We start from the raw sequence: 19,117 nt of genomic DNA, 5'->3' as shown, positions 1-19,117 counted from the left end.
ACTGATTCTGTCCAGTAGCACAAAAGGGAAAGGGAGCAATAATAAGCAATAAAAGGATGAAAGGGGTATTTTTTTAAAGCTGGAAAGCTGCAAACCACTTTAAAACAGCCATTTACAGCCTTTCGAGACTTTTGGCATGAAAAGGATTCATGGTATAACCCCTTTACAGAGGGCGTCTCATCTGAGACACTAGGATAAGCCACCAATGTCAGATAGGTGTGAGACCCAGAGGAACGGGACCCTTGAAGTCAGCGGAGAGCAGCCACGTGTGCGCAGCAGCCCTCCATTCGTGCCATTCGGCCATTTCTGCCAGTCCTATAGAAGTAAATGTAGCGGTGGCTGCGCTTGCGCAGTGCGCTCTTCATTTATTTATTTCTGTGAGACTCCTGAAAAATAGCTGAGTGCACTCGCTGGGCTTTTTTCTGGAAATCCCACAGAAATTAATGGAGGGCACGGTGCACTATCCGTCACTTTCGGGGACCCGTTTTAGAGATTGTTGCGGGTCTCAGAGGTGGGACCCGCACCTATCTGATGGCATATGCTAGCGATATGCCACCAATGTCTCAAGTGAGACACCCCCTTACTTACACTTACCAGGTCATTTACAAGTGAAATGCTATTCTGATGTTCTCATCATTACAACTCCCAGCATGCACTGGCGTCCAGAAGTGCGCGGATTAGCCTGAGCTGTTGCCTAGCGACAACCGCTTCCGTCAGCAGGTGACTACAATGAATGTCCTTGCTCCTATGAAGATCGGCATAGTCACCTACTTACCTGCAGAAGCGCGGGCCGCTGGAGAAAGTACTTGTGTGGTTAAGTAAAAGAAATTAAGGATAGGGAACGGGGTAGGGGCTTCTTGCCCTTTTCACCCTAATGTAGTGAATTTCCGAGCTATAAAATGTGTCAACCAAGGTAACAGAATCCCAGGATCTGGACGATCACAGACACGCGTACAGCGAAGACTGATCTCGGACCTCCACTGATTAGGCCTCTATAGAGAGATCAAACCCCTTTGGCACTGTTCAGAGATTTCGGTCACCGAAAGCCGGACTCAGCACTTTAAAGCAACAGAACAGACATCTCTAAGTCATGCCAAAGGGGTTTGGTCTCTGTATACATCCCATTTAGGAGATCAGAGCTGGTGTGAGATAACAGACTTCACCCATTTGACCTCACATGTACTGTATCTATGACAGATCAGAAGATTATTTTAAGTGCATTTCCCCTTTAAGCCCGCTAAGCATTTTCCTTTATAACCAGCGTCAGTAAGGGGCGAATAAAGCCCTGTAATAAAGCCAGTGCAGTTTTCTTCTGTGATGATCCTGCTTCATTTCATTATCTAAACCAGTGTCAAGGTAGACTCGGCGGTGGCGGGCGGTGCCAGGAACCTCCAGAGACGTATCCTGGTGCCGTTTTTTACCGTTACAAATATCTTAACCAATAGATTGAGCGTGTCCTCTGTGAAGCCAGGAGGATCAGAACGGAAAGGACACCTTCAGTTTCCAGTTAAAATTTCACGGACTCGTTATAGAAGGTTGCATTTAGGGTGAGGCCTGAAAAGCATTATGAGAAAAAAAAAAACCTCCAAAATGAATTTCCTTACTTTTCAGTAGCACAGACACCCTGCAGCTATAGCAAAATACCGCGCGCCGCCGGCGCTATGAAGAGGGCGGCTGTAATACCGTAAACAAGCCGAGGTCTCTGCAGACAGATGATCGGCGCAGCTTTGTAAACATTAGTCGCTCCCGGCCGGCGCCCTGTTCACACGCTCTCGGAGGAGATCTGCGGAAATTCCTTGTAGATTTGCTGGATGATCATTTTGTCCATCTGGCAGTGAGGCTCTTCCTCCTCTTCGTCTAGAATGCGCTGCATGATGCTGTGCAGGTCCTGCCGGCGATGCAGGTGCTGCATGTAATCAGTGGAGCGGATAATGGCGTGCATCAGGGAGAGGTACTCCATCCGGAGCTGCAGGGACAGGAGGGAGGTCGGAATAAAGACAGCACAAACTGGAGTCAATTTATTACTCAGCTATGAGGGGTGCGGACTCTGCTTGTGGAGATACAGCTGGTGGAGGGAGCCTTACTGGCAATGCTCACTGGGAAAAGTATGCAAAAATGAGCTCTCCTCCAGAATAAAGAAAACTGTCTCTCTAGTGCCACCTATAGGTAGGTATCCTGTAAGTCAATGTCTGACCCGATACACAGCTTCAGCCACCCAATGGAGGAACTAAATTCACTGAATTCATGGAGTCTCAAGGCCTTATTCTCGGCTTAACCAGCTAAGGCCGGGTTCATATCACGGTTTCATTTTCCATTTTGCGGACCCGATCCGCAAGATTGAGTCTGCACAGCAAAAAAATGTTTTTTTGCAGTGCAGAGCCACGGACCAAAATCCCACGGAAGCGGCCCATTGTGCTTCTGTGGACTTCCACTCCGTGCCTCCAGTCCGCATTTTGCGAATTGTGGACCCATTCAAGTGAATAGGTCCACACCTGTGATATGAAGTGCATACGGCCGGGGCCCATATACTGCGGGCTGCACGAATTTCCATCTGAGATCTGTTATTTTTTTTCCGTCTAAATAAACGGATCTCAGGCAGAAATGGCAAAAACGGATGCAAAATGTGCTTAATGGATGCTTAAAATACAGGATCAGTTTTTTTTTTTCGTGTTCTTCCGACGGACCAAAAGAACGGAAACTGAAACGGTGATATGACCGCCGACCTATGCCCACTTCAAGTCTAAAATTATGGTTCTGTCACTTTAAAATGGTTTTTCAGGATAGGTAATCAATATCAGATCGGTTGGGGATCCGACTTCCGCCAGTCCTGCCAACGAGCTCCGATGACAGCAGTGGCCTCTTCCTCAGCCTGCGATGTTACGTGACGTTTCTGCAGCTCAGTCCCATTCAAGGAAATGGAACGGAGCTGCAATACCAAGCACAGCCACTATACAAAGTACGGCGCTGTGCTTGGTGTACTAAAGTTAGGTCACAGCCCCTTTAAACGGCTGATTGTTGCGGGTACCAGAGGTTGAACCCCACCAATCTGATATTGATTTCCTATACTGAATACTGTGCATTAATATCCAAGTCACACAAAAAAAAAAAATATGTAAATGTAGACTGAGGCCTACCATTAAAATAAATGGAAATTGTAAGAGGAAGAGAGGCTTTCACTGTGCATGTGGGCGGTCACGCGAGCACTTCTACCTCGGTGAATGAGTGCACTTCTCTGAGGACTACGGGAGAAACATCTAGAAGACTGGTGAGAGTCTTCTCCAAAATGGACTGCAACTGCTAACCCCACAGGACGATCTGTTCCTGGACACTTTCAGTGGTCGAAGCCAATATTTAGGACGACTGCGGCACCAGACTGTTCCAGATGACTGATCCCGTTCCAGATGCTGGCACAAGACTCACCTTATCTCCGGGAGAAAGATCCGCGATCTGCCGCACGATGATATCGATCATGACCATCCTGTCCGTGTTGTAGAAGATATTCGCCGTGTCTGAGCTGGCAAACACGTCCTGCAGGATCTTCAGCACAGAGTGCGGGGGCTGGGGCTGATGCTTGAAGATACTGACTGGATCATCTGGTGAGGGGAGAAGAGATGGCGGTAAGTGATCTCTTCATTAAAAGCGCTGGAGGAGGGAAGGAGTCGCACACTTACCTCCTCTGTTGAGAAGCAGAAGCAGCTTTTCTGTAAAGATCTTGACATTGGGACGTTTACACAGAGTTTTCATAATCACATTGTTTGCTGGAACTACAAGAAATAGTGTTATAAAGATAAGCGTGACACAATAAGACGAGCTTATATCCTAGGGGGCAGTATTATAGTAGTTATATTATTGTACATGGGAGCAGTATTATAATAGTTATATTCTTGTACATAGGAGCAGTATTATAGTAGTTATATTATTGTACATAGGAGCAGTATTATAGTAGTTATATTCTTGTACATAGGAGCAGTATTATAGTAGTTATATTCTTGTACATAGGAGGCAGTATTATAGTAGTTATATTCTTGTACATAGGAGCAGAATTATAGGAGTTATATTCTTGTACATAGGAGCAGAATTATAGGAGTTATATTCTTTTACTTTATCTACCATCCAGGGCAACTTTTTTATACAAGTGACAAGTCCCCACCAAAAAACTCCCCATAGCTCCTCATTTCTGCATCATACAATATGACAGGAATGAGATTTGGGGTTAAGTGCAGTGACTCCTGAATGTCTGGGTCATGAGTGGAGTTAGTTCATACCTGCTATGTGCAAGTTAAAGGCCAGCAGCACATTGATGAACAGGTCAGGGAGCTGCTCGGTTGTGTCAGAAGGCAGACCATCCTCAATCACCTCCAGAAGGAATTGGAAAAACTGGGAGTTGAGATGCTCTGTTATAAAGAGAGATACAAGAACGCACTTATTTCCACAGCTGCTGCACATCATATGGCGTAATTCGTGTCTCAGATCATTGATTGTGAGCACCGCTGCTATGAACATATGTCCATGTATGAGGGTGTACAGAGGAAAAACAAATGAGAACCCATGCCAGATCATAAATATGCCTCAAGGAAACCTGACTGCTGATCCAAGGAACTAAATCCCTGCCAGAGGCTAAAGTTCACTGCAGACATCAGCCATCCCCTATCCCCTTAAAATCATCCTGGAAATATAGGGCCATGTTTTAACAGTTACATTCCGGTAACAAGCTTAAAGGAGTTGTCAGTAGGGGATGTCTCCATCCCACACGCCTCAGCCTGCCCGGTCTCCATCCTACACGCCTCAGCCTGCCCGGTCTCCATCCCACACGCCTCAGCCTGCCCGGTCTCCATCCCACACGCCTCAGCCTGCCCGGTCTCCATCCCACACGCCTCAGCCTGCCCGGTCTCCATCCCACACGCCTCAGCCTGCCCGGTCTCCATCCCACACGCCTCAGCCTGCCCGGTCTCCATCCCACACGCCTCAGCCTGCCCGGTCTCCATCCCACACGTCTCAGCCTGCCCGGTCTCCATCCCACACGTCTCAGCCTGCCCGGTCTCCATCCCACACGTCTCAGCCTGCCCGGTCTCCATCCCACACGTCTCAGCCTGCCCGGTCTCCATCCCACACGTCTCAGCCTGCCCGGTCTCCATCCCACACGCCTCAAGGAAACCTGACTGCTGAGCCAAGGAACTAAATCCCTGCCAGAGGCTAAAGTTCACTGCAGACATCAGCCATCCCCTTAAAATCATCCTGGAAATATAGGGCCATGTTTTAACAGTTACATTCCGGTAACAAGCTTAAAGGAGTTGTCAGTAGGGGGATGTCTCCATTCCCAGTGCCTCGGCCAGCCCGGTCTCCATTCCCAGTGCCTCGGCCAGCCCGGTCTCCATTCCCAGTGCCTCGGCCAGCCCGGTCTCCATTCCCAGTGCCTCGGCCAGCCCGGTCTCCATTCCCAGTGCCTCGGCCAGCCCGGTCTCCATTCCCAGTGCCTCGGCCAGCCCGGTCTCCATTCCCAGTGCCTCGGCCAGCCCGGTCTCCATTCCCATAGTCTTAGGCTGAGTTCACACTTCAGATATTTGGTCAGGTATAGATGCAGATCTCTACATTACACCTGATATCCGAGTAGGCTTCACTACTGGTTTTGGTTCACAATAACGGATAGAAATACCTGACAAAATAACTGAAGTGTGAACTTGCCTTTCGCCTGCATTGAATCCACTGCAGACAGAGCAATGAAGTAACCAAGAAATAAATATTTATACACAACTCCGTAGTAGATCACAGACCACGGCGGCGTCCTGAAAGCCACCAGCCGTCTGCTCAGTGATATAAACATGTCCCAGTTTCACACAACGCATGGAAATGTAGTATGACGGCTGCGCTACAGGCCTCCTGTGCAGAGGAGCATTAGTCAAACGCTTACCGTAATGATGGTAGGGAAGAGGCTCTCCCATGGAGAAGATCATAGACAAGACTAATGCAGAGTAACACATCTTCTGGTGCTCTGCAAGAGAAGAGAATGAGGATTTAGCACAGCACCTCCCGATTTATGGAGGGGCATAATAGTCAATTGATCCTGGGCTTATCGGTTATTTGGTTTGATTGACAACCTGTTCACTGTGCAACTAAGTCGCGCGTATGGAGAAAGACTGAACGCTGCAGCATCCCATGCGTTGGTCAGAAGATCTGGAAACGCCTATGACGGTTGTGATCATTAAAAATACTCCTGAGCATAGACCGACTCTCTAGGACTTCCATGAGCAAAGGGGTTGTCCAGATAGGACACCTCCTTTAAATAAATCTTAAAGAGGTGTTCCCATTTGTTGATGGGATATGACCTCTAGGAACCCCACAATGCTGAGAAGGGGGTTCCGTGTTAGTTTAGCGCTGTGCCCCTTGTACAGTCTTTCCCTGCACATGACCACTGCAAGTGAATGGGGTTGGCTGCAGCTTCCTGTACAGTCAGGTGTAAGCACTGATGCCCCCTTTATTCTCAGGATCGGTGGGCGTCCTCGGGGTCGGGCCCCCATTGATCATAAAGTGATGGCACCTCCTAGTCACACACCATCACTTCACAAGATTGAAATCTATACTAAAACACTTGGCAACTTATGGTTTCAGTTTCTCACTATGTAATAGAAACGCTTGCTATTAGTGAATGGAAACTTTCATTTTTTTTTTATAAGAAGCTGGACATGTCGTCTATAAGCTAAACTCGGCAGCGGCACCCGCCTCACTCCGGTCCATGATCTCAGCCCTCATCCAATATTTATACATGGAGGCTGAACTCAGTACCAACCTAGCCCTACGCACACAGCTGAGGATCCGTTACAAAGGCAGTTTCTAGTCACGGACACTGTACGAATGGTGAGGAACTGGAAGACAAAACCTATCGGAAAGTCGCTGTTCATTATACAGCGATTATTCCACAGAACTTCTCCGATGACTTTGTGTCGACCTCGGCCTCCTCTACCCGTAGCAGGAAAACGACTGTATTGGGAATCTGGTGTTTGCGAATCATAAGCCTGGCCCTGATCCAGAAAGCAAAGAATTTAGGGAATTCATTTTACGGATTAGTGTCAAAATATTCACACTCTAATGACGCCCAGATCAGACACAATTAAGATGGTGCCGTTACGGCTTCTCTTGCTTTCATGCACTCTGCCGACACCGCAGTCTTTTTCATCTTAGGACGGGGCGGGCGACGCGCTGCCAACCTGCATGACAATCCGTCCCAGTGGCGAATATCTCACACTTCAAAGACGTTTAACCAGTTGGCGTCAGTCAGATCCTAAGGAGCCCTCGCGGTAGATGTTATATTCCAGCACTGAAGAAGGGCACGGGCGGCTTTACCAAGCGTAAAGGGGATTAAAACCAACAATGCAGCAGCCGTCGGTCCCAAATTTCTAAGCCCCAAAACAGCTTACACTGTCTCCAATTCAAGGTTGTTTCAAGATCTGCACAAAATCGATCAACGTAATTTTATATATACACCAACTTGTGTCTGTAACGAGACGGGCATGGGCCACAGGGTTTAAATAATAAAATGCTAGATTTTTTATTTTATTTAATTTTTTTAAGAGCGAGACACAACATTCATCCATTTTCTGCAATAAGAGAAGCTTCTCTATAGCCCCCCCAGGACCTTTCATACAGTGATCTCACAGTTTAAGCAGTTGAATGTCTCAGGGGTGTAAAGCTGGCCATACACTTTAGATCGCAGACAGCCGAATGCTGGTCCAGCCGACAATTATCTCTCCTGATCAATCCATATACATGCACGCCCGGCCAAGAGTGCACGTGTTCTGAATGGCAGGCAAGGAAGCTGCAGCCAGGCACCTCTGAGATCAAAGCATCAGGCATGTTCAAATTCAACAGTTCAATCGTTTTCTTCCCCGACATCTGCCCTTGGGGAGATGGTTGTCTAGGATGTATAGCTGACATCTAAATTGAGTGGGAGGGTTGGGAGTACTAAGGGTCCAGCAGCCCCAGTCTGCTGTGTGAATGGCGTAGTAGTGCATGTCCGACCACAGCTCCTTTCACTTCACATAGACAGTGCCCCATCAGTCCCATAGAAGTGAATGGAGCGATGGACCGTGCACTACCACTCCCATTCATACACCAGACTCAGGGACCCCTCTTTCTCTGGGTCATTGGGGGTTCTGGTCGTCAACGTGGCCCAAGATCTGATATACATCGCCTATTCCTGAGGATAGGTGATCACTAACTAACTAACCAACCCCTTAAAATTATGGCTGGGGTGTTGTACTAGCTCTTCGGATACAATCAAATGACCCGGTCATGTGGTGTTTTCGGGATGTGGCCGTGCTGAGATCATGAACCACACGGCCATCCCGGGCCCTCATTAAACCACACTCCATAATTGACCATGCATCACTGCAGGGTCCACACAGCTCATTCATGATTCCAGCACAGCCGTGTCACCACCACCATGCGACTGTGCTGTAGAGTCGTAACCTTAGCACTCCCCCCTCTTAAAAAAAGGGGGTTCAGTGTTAGTTTAGCGCTGTGCCCCTTGTACAGTCTTTCCCTGCACATGACCACTGCAAGTGATATGTTCCGTGATGTATTTCCTAGCTCAGTCATGCCCAACCTGCGGCCCAACCTGTTGCAAAACTACAATTCCCAGCATGCCTGGACAGCTTCCAGCTATTAGGGCATGCTGGTAGTTGTCGTTTTGCAACAGCTGGAAGGCCGCAGGTTGAGCGTCCCTGCTCTCTAGCCGATTTCTTCCGTTCTGCGGCTCATTCTATAGTTGTTACATATATGTGGCTGCTTAATAAGAAAACATTAATAAAAACATTTCAATTAAAGAGCGACCCTTTCTTCAGATATGCCAATTTACTACCACCTAGTGGGTGCCCGTCTTCCTTTACATAATGGCATCCATACAATATTAGAACTAGAGAATGCAACGGAGCAAATTACCTTGTCCCCTAACAAACCAATTAGGTAGAAACAATCCCGTCTGCCCCCTACGCCCATCGGTCAGCCATACCGATTCCAGCACTGAATCACAGCCATGTCCTATAATACAGGATTTCTATACGCCATGAACTGACGGCGACCGTTATAAAAGACGACCTGCACACCGTATCGCTATAGGATGAGTGAACAGGTTTATTCCTTCTCATCTCATTTCTGCAGCCCGTCACCAGGAGCGGTTTGCACGCGCCAGGAGCTGCGGATTTGCAATCCTTTATTTCCACGCGGCGCATGTTCTTTTAACGTCTTGCCGTGATTTATAAATGGTTCTGCTTCTTAGCTTCAGCCGGCAAACGCGCGTCACCGAAATACCCTGCCATTCAGCCGGGCGCTTCTGTCGCTTGACTTGCTCCTCTGTTTCGCAGGTGCTTAACACAAAGCGACATTCATTTAGTGAATAATAAATACATAAAAGCAGACGGAGCGAGATCAGAAAGTGCAGGAAAATGACAAAGAGCGAGCAGGAAATAAAACCAGAGAGAAAAGGCCACCCGGGAGGCAGAGCCATTGTCCGGCTCCTCCGTCGATACGCGGCACAGTGCGATTAGCTAATCAGGCCTTACTTTTTATGTATTCAGAAATCCTGTATAGAGAATAAGCCGCCATTAGTCCCAAAAGGAGCCGCCATGGACAGAACTGTTTATGCAGAAATATCATAATGGCGTGGTGCATTAGCAGGGCCTGGTTTAGACGAGAACCTCAGATTATGGCCTACCTCTAGCACTAGTGCTGGTTTGTACTGACTAAACCAAGGCGCGGAGTCTAAGGAACTCCGTCTCCTGACAAATCCAATCACATTCCCAGGTTGTGGACCCCAGAACAGTCACATTGCAAAGGATGTCATTAAAGGGGCTGTTTCAGCATAGACGATCCCTTTCAGAATGCGGCGCCGGCCACGGGAAATATAGTATGAATAGGTTGTAGAGGACCGTCATATTGATGACCTACCCTCAATATCTGATCGGTAGGGGTCCGACTCCCAGCACTCCCTATGCTGCTTAAAGGGCATCTATCAGCAGTTTTGTCCCTATGACACCTGGCTGACCTGTTACATGTGCACTTGGCAGCTGAAGGCATCTGTGTTGGTCCCATGTTCATAAGTGCGGCATTGCTGAGAAAAGTGAGGTTTTATTATATGCAAATGAGCCTCTGGGAGCAACGGGGGCGTTACCATTACACCTAGAGGCTCTCAAGTCAGTGAAAAGGTCATCACAACTGGACCTATCAATCAAAGTGGGGAGTCTTCCAGGTCTAAATTTAGGATGGTAATATAATGAATCACCCCCCAATAAGTTTTTCTTAAAATTCAGGAACTACCTGGAAGGCCAGGAGCAGTCCAAATAGCCTACCTGTGAGGCCATCGGCTACATGGTGGCCAAAAGAGGACAGATGGCTGCTGGTGATTGCAGGTAGGAGAGCGTCAGCAGTGGCTGCCATGACGTGGTGCAGAGGTTTGGGGCTGAATGACCAATGAAAACCCACTGCAAATTGCTTATTTTCATTGCAGGTGTCCACAGCTTCCTGCAGAATATGGTCCATGCCTCTCCGCAATGAATAGAAATCTTGTTAGGCAGGCATACAACGGCGGCTATGCACTGCTGCAGTACCCGGCAGATTTGCTTTGCAGGTGTCTGGGAATTGTGGCTGACAACCCTATAGAACATGTACACATGGCCATATTGGTTGTCACCCAGTTTTCCCAGCAGCAGGTATAACGGAGGTCTTCACTACCAGTCGCATCTGTCGTTTCAGGTTTAATACAAAGTCCTCAGAGTAAAAAATAAAATAAAAATCGGCAACTTAACCCAATGAATAAGAAGTCCATTAAGTCCTGTGCAATTTATCGGCCACTTTGCTGAATACAGCGGAGACAACGCAGTGAACACGGCCGGATTACCCTGAGAATTTCTGCGCATAAATAAAGCAAGACTCAGTTAAACGGTTCATTCTATCAAAGCGTACACTGCTCGCAGGGAAACCTATTAGGCAGAAACCTTTTTAAGTCGGTATTTTGGCGGCTGGAGAACAGATGACATGACGATCATGGGCAAATTGTAATCAAAATGCAAGCAGTTAATGAAGGCAACTAAATGCGAGCGCAATCTTTGGTAAGAATAATTGAATCGGTCATCCTCATGCCGTAAGTACACGAACCAGCCATGACAGCTCCTAACAGATCCTGATGGATCCCAATGACTTATGTGGCTCTAAAGTGTATTCCATCATACTTCCCCGCCCATTTTGCATGTCCGCAATATACGGATTGCATACAGAAGCACATCTCTGTGCAATACGCATTTTCGCGGGACCGCAGACTTGAGTGGGTCTACGGACCGATATTTGCGGACATGTTCTATTTCAGGGGTAGGCAACTACACCGGCACTCCAGCTGTTGTGAAACTACAACTCTCAACATGCATGCCTGCTCTGCTGTTCTCAGAACTCTCATAGAAATGAATGGAGCATGATGGGAATTGTAGTGTCAACAGCTGGGGTGCCGAAGGTTGCTGAACCCTGTCCTATCTTATTACAGAACAGACATATGGAAGCGGATAGAAAACTGAGAGCTATCCGTTAATGTTTCGGCCCCATAGAGATGAACGGGTCCGCATCTTATCCGCAAAAATACGGTCGTCTGAACGGGCCCCAAGTCTGTGGTCGTCAGTACATGCTGGGATTTGTAGTTTTGCAACATCTGGAAAGCCACAACTGGGAGGTCTCTGCTGTAGACAGGTTTTTGGTGAGGGGAGGGGAGGAGGTTTGTGAACATCTGAACAGACTGGTGGAGGGGAAGGGGGGGGATAATATATCATACTGAAGGGTGAAAAAGCAGCCATATATCATTCTTTCACTTAGAACTCTGTTTTGTGCCATTCCCCTGTTATTCCTCCTGGAAAGGGAAATGGTAAGCCATAGCCATCAATTTACCTGAGCATTTCCAAGAGGAATAACAGAGGGATAACACAACACAGTTCTACAAAGAAATGCTCCAGAATTGTTACGCTAAAACAGATATGTCAAGAGAGCCGTTGAGGTGAAACGCGCGTCGAGGTCTTGCGCTTGGGGCTTCTTTACCTCTGCTGGTCAGATCATGTCTTCAGGTATGTCCCGGTTAGATGTGTCTATTAAGATACTGCAATGTCACAGTGTTCATATTAGACCTATCATATATACTTAGGCTGTGAGTCTATTAACTCTTACTTTATCAATATACACTGTTGTTCATGGTTACTGGGGGCTTATGCTGTGGATCTCACATTGTCTGGTGATTATCGTCTAATAAAACTGTGCCATACAAAATATTTCCCTATAGGGAGGGGGAGGGGGTGATATGTACTATCCCCATAGTTGTTGTGCATATACTCTTCTAATTAAGAGACGCATTACCAGTTATTGTGAGACACAGCGTATGGCCTGGAATCCGGAAAGTGCTATTATAGCCCTGCGGAGGTACATGGTTGTCCATTGAGGTGTTGCCCTTTGCTTCTCTGTATATCCTTTTCCAGCTTGCCTTTTTTTCTTCCATATTTTTTTTATATATATTATTACAATAAAGTTGATATTTTTGATAATTAGTTCCACTGGCTTTTTTGTTATGACAATGTCAAGAGAGTAGACAGGACCTCTGACATATATTAGGAAATGGCACAGCGATGTGAATGTCTAACATACTTCTGGTGTGAGACCTGCCATCTTTAAGCTCAGGAGTGACCCGATATCCGGTAATTGCTATAGAAAAGGATAAGAAGTGACAACTGCTCTAATCCCAGTGAGGTTGTCACTACCCCTCCCAAACAATGTGCAAGCGCCTTGATAAAGATGCGAGAATCAAAGTCAATCGGTCAGTGGCAGCTTCTCCACATCCTGACCTGGATTCTATTAGAGGACATGCGGTTCAGAAAACCTGATGCTTTTAACAGGATATCGGTACCATGTTTTGGGAGATGAAGGACACAGCACCTGCATCCTGCTGTAGGGGATCTGATCTCCCTGCAGCTGTTCTCACCGATTAACCCCCTCCGCTAAAGGAAGCGATTAGGGTAACAGAAATATACCAAGGAATTTCTGGGTATAGAGTTTCCTGATCTCACAGTCCAGAATACAGGGACTGCTAGTTTGTGAATGAATTCCTCCGGCATTAGAAGTTATAAAGAACTTACCTTGAGTGTGTGTCTGCATGTCACGGGCCAGCTCCATGGGAAGGACAGAGTTGACGAGAGAGGATATGATGGCGGCATCCAGGTTGCACATTGCTCCGAAACACTTGAGAAGTAACAAGCGCAGCGAGACTCGATGCTCCTAAGACACAAACCACAAGCACCAGTAAGGAACGTAGCATCTAAAAAGTTCCAGAAGCAAGACCCCCACCAATCAGGAGAATGGGTGCTGGAGACTAAGAGAGAGGTGGTTGCACTTGGCTGGAGAGCGCTGTGCACATACTGTATGTGGTCACCAATTCATTAAAGGGGTTGTCTCACCAATATCAGATGGTAGCAGGTCCCACCAATGAGACCTGCACCTATCTCCACAACGGGCACCTGAAAGTGAAGGAGAGTGCATCACGCATGGGCTCTCTATTCATTTCTATGGGAGTTACGAAAACAGCCAAGCGAGAGCATTCGGCTATTTTCAGAAGTCCCATAGAAGTGAATGGAGAGCGCACGGCGCAAGCGCGTCTGCTATCTTTTCATTTCATTACCGTTTTGGAAGGTAGTCGCAGGCCCCAAAGTGGGAGCCACACTTATCTGACACTGGTGACAGGTAACCAATGTCTAAGACGAGACAACCCCTTTAAGTCTCCTCCTGTATGCTGTTATACATTTCAGATGATATTTATGGCATATCACACAAATCTACCATGAATTGCCATCAGTTTATCAGAAGAGCATATCATGCACACAGACCTCTATGGAGGCGCCCTGTGTAGTGCTGTATGGTGCCTCCTTGAGGCGCTGTATGAAAGGGATAATCTCCCTTAGAAGATATACTGCATCTGATGGAGCAGGCCTCTGTCCGAAATCAGATGCCTACAAAGGAATGGTTTGGCCCAGTACACAACTCGAAGGTTATATGGAGCCTTATACAGTCATGCAAAAATTTGAGAGACTCGGAAGTGGCCCTCTCCTACAGCTCAGCCTGTGTAAACATTCCATTAGCGACCCATGATGCTCATGATCGGGGTGGACATATCACCTGTGCACAGGGGTCCCAAGGGGTGGGAGCCGGGCCCTTTCCACCACACCAGGACTATGAAGCAGAGACTAACTTAGTGAGGAGCAAGACTTTTGACAGGATCATGTAGAAAGCAATCTGAAGGAGGTGTGGCTTAAGCGTGGAGCGGGCAGGTGTAGCAATTTGAGGGACGTTCTTTGTTGCAGCCTGTAGGGGGTTAGCAATGGGGGGGGGGGGGGGGGGGGAGACACTCTGAAAATGTGCAACTGATGTGCAGTGCAAGTGGTCAGTGTGTGACGTGTGCGATGTCTGTGAGTGGCGCCTGAGAGTCATGCATGCCGTCTGCGAGGGGCGCCTGAGAGTCATGCATGCCGTCTGCGAGGGGCGCCTGAGAGTCATGCATGCCGTCTGCGAGGGGCGCCTGAGAGTCATGCATGCCGTCTGCGAGGGGCGCCTGAGAGTCATGCATGCCGTCTGCGAGGGGCGCCTGAGAGTCATGCATGCCGTCTGCGAGGGGCGCCTGAGAGTCATGCATGCCGTCTGCGAGGGGCGCCTGAGAGTCATGCATGCCGTCTGTGAGTGGCGCCTGAGAGTCATGCATGCCGTCTGTGAGTGGCGCCTGAGAGTCATGCATGATGTCTGTGAATGGCGCCTGAGAGTCATGCATGCTGTCTGTGAATGGCGCCTGAGAGTCATGCATGCTGTCGGTGAATGGCGCCTGAGAGTCATGCATGCTGTCGGTGAATGGCGCCTGAGAGTCATGCATGCTGTCGGTGAATGGCGCCTGAGAGTCATGCATGCTGTCGGTGAATGGCGCCTGAGAGTCATGCATGCTGTCTGTGAATGGCGTCTGAGAGGCATGCATGCTGTAGTTGGAGTGTCCACGAGTGGCGCCTGTGTTCAGTGCGCATCCAGCATATAGGAGGCATGCATGCAGCATGTAGGTGGTGCTTTTGAGTCACCTGTGCTATCTGAGTGATGCATATGCAGCATATGTCCTGGTTATGTGCGGCACAAGTTTGTCATTGGTCTCGGATACAGGTGGCACTTGTGCTGGGGATGCATGTGCAAAGTCTAGCATGAGTGTTGCATGTGTCCAGGGCATGTACATCTACAGAATAGTACAGCTCATCATTGGTGCATGTTTGGGGTGTGTCCAGCATATGGGCACGTGAGCGGCGCATGTGCGGTTTTGTTGGCAGGGATCGGTGGCCCATACACACTCTTTGCACGGGCGCCCTGCCCTGTTAATGTCCGCCCCTGATCAGCAGGAACAGCTCTATACCTAGTTCAGTTATTCAAGACAGAAAATGAAAAACAAAAAAATTAGTGGCAATTCTGGAGGAGCTGCTCAGCCCATGACACTGTAGCGTGTCTTTAGTTAGGGGAGCAGCCCGACCGCATGTGGACCGCAGTAATCGACTAACCCCAGCAAAATATGCATACAATGGAGGATATCGACGCGGTCCACATGCACCACAAGAGCAAACTACACAGAATGTAGCAATCATAGAGAACACACAGAGAGAATGCACCAAACAGATATAACACTGACTATGCTGGCAAGACATAAGTAAAGGTATTAAAAGCTGAGACTTTCGCCAATATGTTCCAGTCATGGAGATATCGGAGCCCACATGCACCACGTCACGGCTCTCAGCATGGCAAGGGGTCCTAACCACTGCTCTGACTATGGTGTGAACACGGTCTGGGGATGATATAATTCAGCTCACAGCCAAGCTCCCCACAATTGCCCAGCATAAATGCTGTGGTCACGGCCTGGCTTCATCCACATTGTACAACCACAGCATTTATGCTGGGCAATTGTGGGGAGCTTGGCTGTGAGCTGAATTATATCATCCCCAGACCGTGTTCACACCATAGTCAGAGCAGTGGTTAGGACCCCTTGCCATGCTGAGAGCCGTGACGTGGTGCATGTGGGCTCCGATATCTCCATGACTGGAACATATTGGCGAAAGTCTCAGCTTTTAATACCTTTACTTATGTCTTGCCAGCATAGTCAGTGTTATATCTGTTTGGTGCATTCTCTCTGTGTGTTCTCTAGTTCAGTTATTGTGGAGGATAAATTTACCATGTTGCTGCTCATCATCAGTCTAAACACAGTGCTGAACACCAAGGCACCAGCAGATGGAGGAGATCCAGAGGATATTGCTCTTTTCTGGTACCTGCCAGATGCTCATCTTTCACACACACCAATAGGTTTGTGGAATTCACTGCCAGGAATTATGGGAAAGTACTACTTACCATCTGATAATAAGCCACCAGGGACAGGACGGCCTCAAACTGGTTCCTCTTGCACATCTTCTTGCACACCTCGGGATCTGCATCTGTCTGAATGAAAATCGGGGCACGTTACGACGACTTTAGGGGGAGAGAAAGTCGTAGAATATATTTAGGCGGCGTACAAGTCGTAATTAATTTAATGAATTTGAGCCAAGAATCCTCAGTGGATACAAATGCAAAATGCATAAATAAGAGGAGTTACCAGAGACTAAAAGATAGCCTGCTGGGCTGCGTAAAGCTAGCACTACAGGACGTGGACTGGGCAGGGACCCTGGTTATCGAGTGGAGTGCCCCTTTATAGGGGTTGTCCCACCTAAGGCATTAGTGGCATATCGCTAGGCCACCAATGTCAGACATGTGCGGTTCCCACCATTTGGACCTGCACCTCTCTCTAGAACGGAGACCCAAAGTGAAGGAGAGCACACTGCGCATGCGCGGCCACCCTCCCATTTACATCTATGGGAGCTCTGAAAAATAGCCAGCTCAGCTATTTCCAGCAGCCCCATAGAAGGAAATTGAGCGGTGGCCACGCTTGCGTGGTGCTCTTTCCATTCATTTCTGTGGAACGCTCGGCTATTTTCAGAACTCCCATAGAAGGGAATGAAGAGCATGAGCGGTGCGCTCTCGTTCACTGTGAGGACCCCATTCAACCAGAGGTGGGACGCACACCTGACATTGGTGGCATATCCTAGCAATATGCCACCAATAGTGAGAGGCGACACAACCCCTTTAAAAAGCTAATGGTCCTGGTAAGAATGACTCTCAGACATCAATAGAAAGACATTTTACAAATACAGGCATCAGCAGCATCTAGGGGCATTGGCTACCTGGGTATTAAAGTAGATCTGCCCATGCCCGGGGCACTTATTATTAAGAAGGTGGGTAAGTCACGTATTCATGAACGCACCAGAATTAAGAGGAGTTCCTCCAAGTAGCACAGGATGACATTTTCATCTTCGTAGAGGGCCCAGCTGCGCTGCTGAGCATCATCTTTGTGCCGGGCCAGGTCCGTGAAGATGACCTCCAGCCGCTGCTCGTCGTGACAGATCTGTCCAGAAGGTAATCCGGCGCTGGAGTCCTGCCAATCAGACAAGAGACGCACTTTAACATCATGAGACAAGCCTTTAGAGCTACTTCGTGGGGAGGAAATAAAACGGCACGTCCAGAGGTGGACTGAGGCGCGCACATGGGGTGCAGGGCTAACGCAATGCGGCTGTAATGGTGAAATAATCCTATGAACAGGAAAGCAGGGGGCTGCGGATTATAATCATTTATAGCGCATCGGTCGCTACGTAATCCCTTAAATCGCCTCGGAATAGGTTATTTTCTGATTGTATTTTCCGGTCATAATTACGAGGAGGCCATCTTGCCCGAGCAGCTGTTAACAGCATTCAGAGATTTGCTTTACAGCAGTCACATTGACCACAGGGACCTGCAATCTGAAGATGACTCAGTGACCTCTATGACTCTTGTGGGCATGCCCTTTGACCCGCACAGAGGTCATTATGCAGTGGTGGGGGGGAGCTGTGACATCACCCAATTAGGAATGGTGGATCCTGTGTTAGCTATATGTAGGTGTTACCTGTCATTGTAATACTGTCTGTGATGATCAGATGATTGCGAAGAAGTGATCTTTGCAGAAGAGGAAGTGTCAGCCTACTGTGAGGGTCGCAGTAGGGTCATTTTGTAGGGAGGGGGAGGAGGTGACCTGTGACATCACCTATTGTGAATGGTGGATCCTGTGCTATATATTGGCGATACGTGTCATTGTAATCCTGTCTGTGATGATAATGAGATGACTGTAGAGAAGTAATCTCTACAGAACAAGAAGTAGAATGTCTCAGCCTATTGTGATGCCCAATTGCCGGCGTGCGGGGGGGGGAAGTTACGTGAGAGTTATGACATCATGTACTGTGAATGGTAGATCCTAAGCTATCTATATATATATATAGGTGATACTGGTCATAGGAATCCTACATGTGATAGTAATTAGATGACTGCAGAGAAGTGATCTATACAGAACAGGAAGAGTTGGCCTATTCTGAGCGTCAATAGTCATTGTGCAGGGAGGGGGAGGAGGAGAGCTATAACAGCATCTATTTTGAATGATGGATCCTGTGTTATCTATATATGTGTGTTACTTATCAGTGTAATGCTACCTGTGATGATAATGAGTTGACCGAAGAGAAATTCTCTCTACAGAACAAGAAGCATTGGCCTAGTATAAAAGTTCAATGGTCATTGTGCAGGGAGGGGGGTGAGGCGAGCTGTGAAATCTATTGTAAATGGTGGATCCATCTATCTATCTCACCTGTCATTGTCATCCTGCCTTTGCGGATAATGAGATGACTGCTGAGATGTGATCTCTACAAAACAGGAAGTGCCTCTTACTTTGTTAGTATCCCATTGAGCACTATGTCCGCAAATTCTATATGGCTGTGAATCAGTCCATGGGGATTGCCATTCTCGGAGCTGGTAGACGTGGTCAGCGAGGTCTTTCACTGGTTATACTCAGCGTTTTTCGGGAGGCTCTTAGGGAGATCCTGGAGGATCACAATGTCGGGAGTCCAATGCAGAATCACAATAAGAGGAGCAATTCTGCAGTTTTTGCTTTTTTAACCCAGAGAAGTAAAAAATTACGCCCGTACAT

At 47.9% G+C, this 19,117-nt stretch overlaps 1 protein-coding gene across 1 annotated transcript in view; it reads right to left on the bottom strand.

Moving 5' to 3' along the window:
• Window positions 1–432: 432 nt before the first annotated feature.
• The window catches only part of NCKIPSD (NCK interacting protein with SH3 domain), a 67,630-nt gene continuing 48,945 nt past the window's right edge, over window positions 433–19,117 (bottom strand). The window contains exons 6-13 of the mRNA XM_044281105.1: window positions 17,375–17,545; window positions 16,429–16,515; window positions 13,152–13,290; window positions 5,909–5,989; window positions 4,266–4,394; window positions 3,672–3,764; window positions 3,421–3,593; window positions 433–1,966 (exon numbers count right to left, since the gene is read on the bottom strand). Coding sequence (XP_044137040.1) covers window positions 1,763–1,966; window positions 3,421–3,593; window positions 3,672–3,764; window positions 4,266–4,394; window positions 5,909–5,989; window positions 13,152–13,290; window positions 16,429–16,515; window positions 17,375–17,545 — 1,077 coding nt within the window. The 3' untranslated portion in view covers window positions 433–1,762. The remainder of the gene's footprint in view (window positions 1,967–3,420; window positions 3,594–3,671; window positions 3,765–4,265; window positions 4,395–5,908; window positions 5,990–13,151; window positions 13,291–16,428; window positions 16,516–17,374; window positions 17,546–19,117) is intronic.

Source organism: Bufo gargarizans, chromosome 2 (assembly GCF_014858855.1).
Source record: "Bufo gargarizans isolate SCDJY-AF-19 chromosome 2, ASM1485885v1, whole genome shotgun sequence".
NCBI classification, from domain to species: Eukaryota; Metazoa; Chordata; class Amphibia; order Anura; family Bufonidae; genus Bufo; species Bufo gargarizans.
Note: the sequence above shows the minus strand (reverse complement) of the source record. Positions and strands in the feature narration are given on the sequence as shown.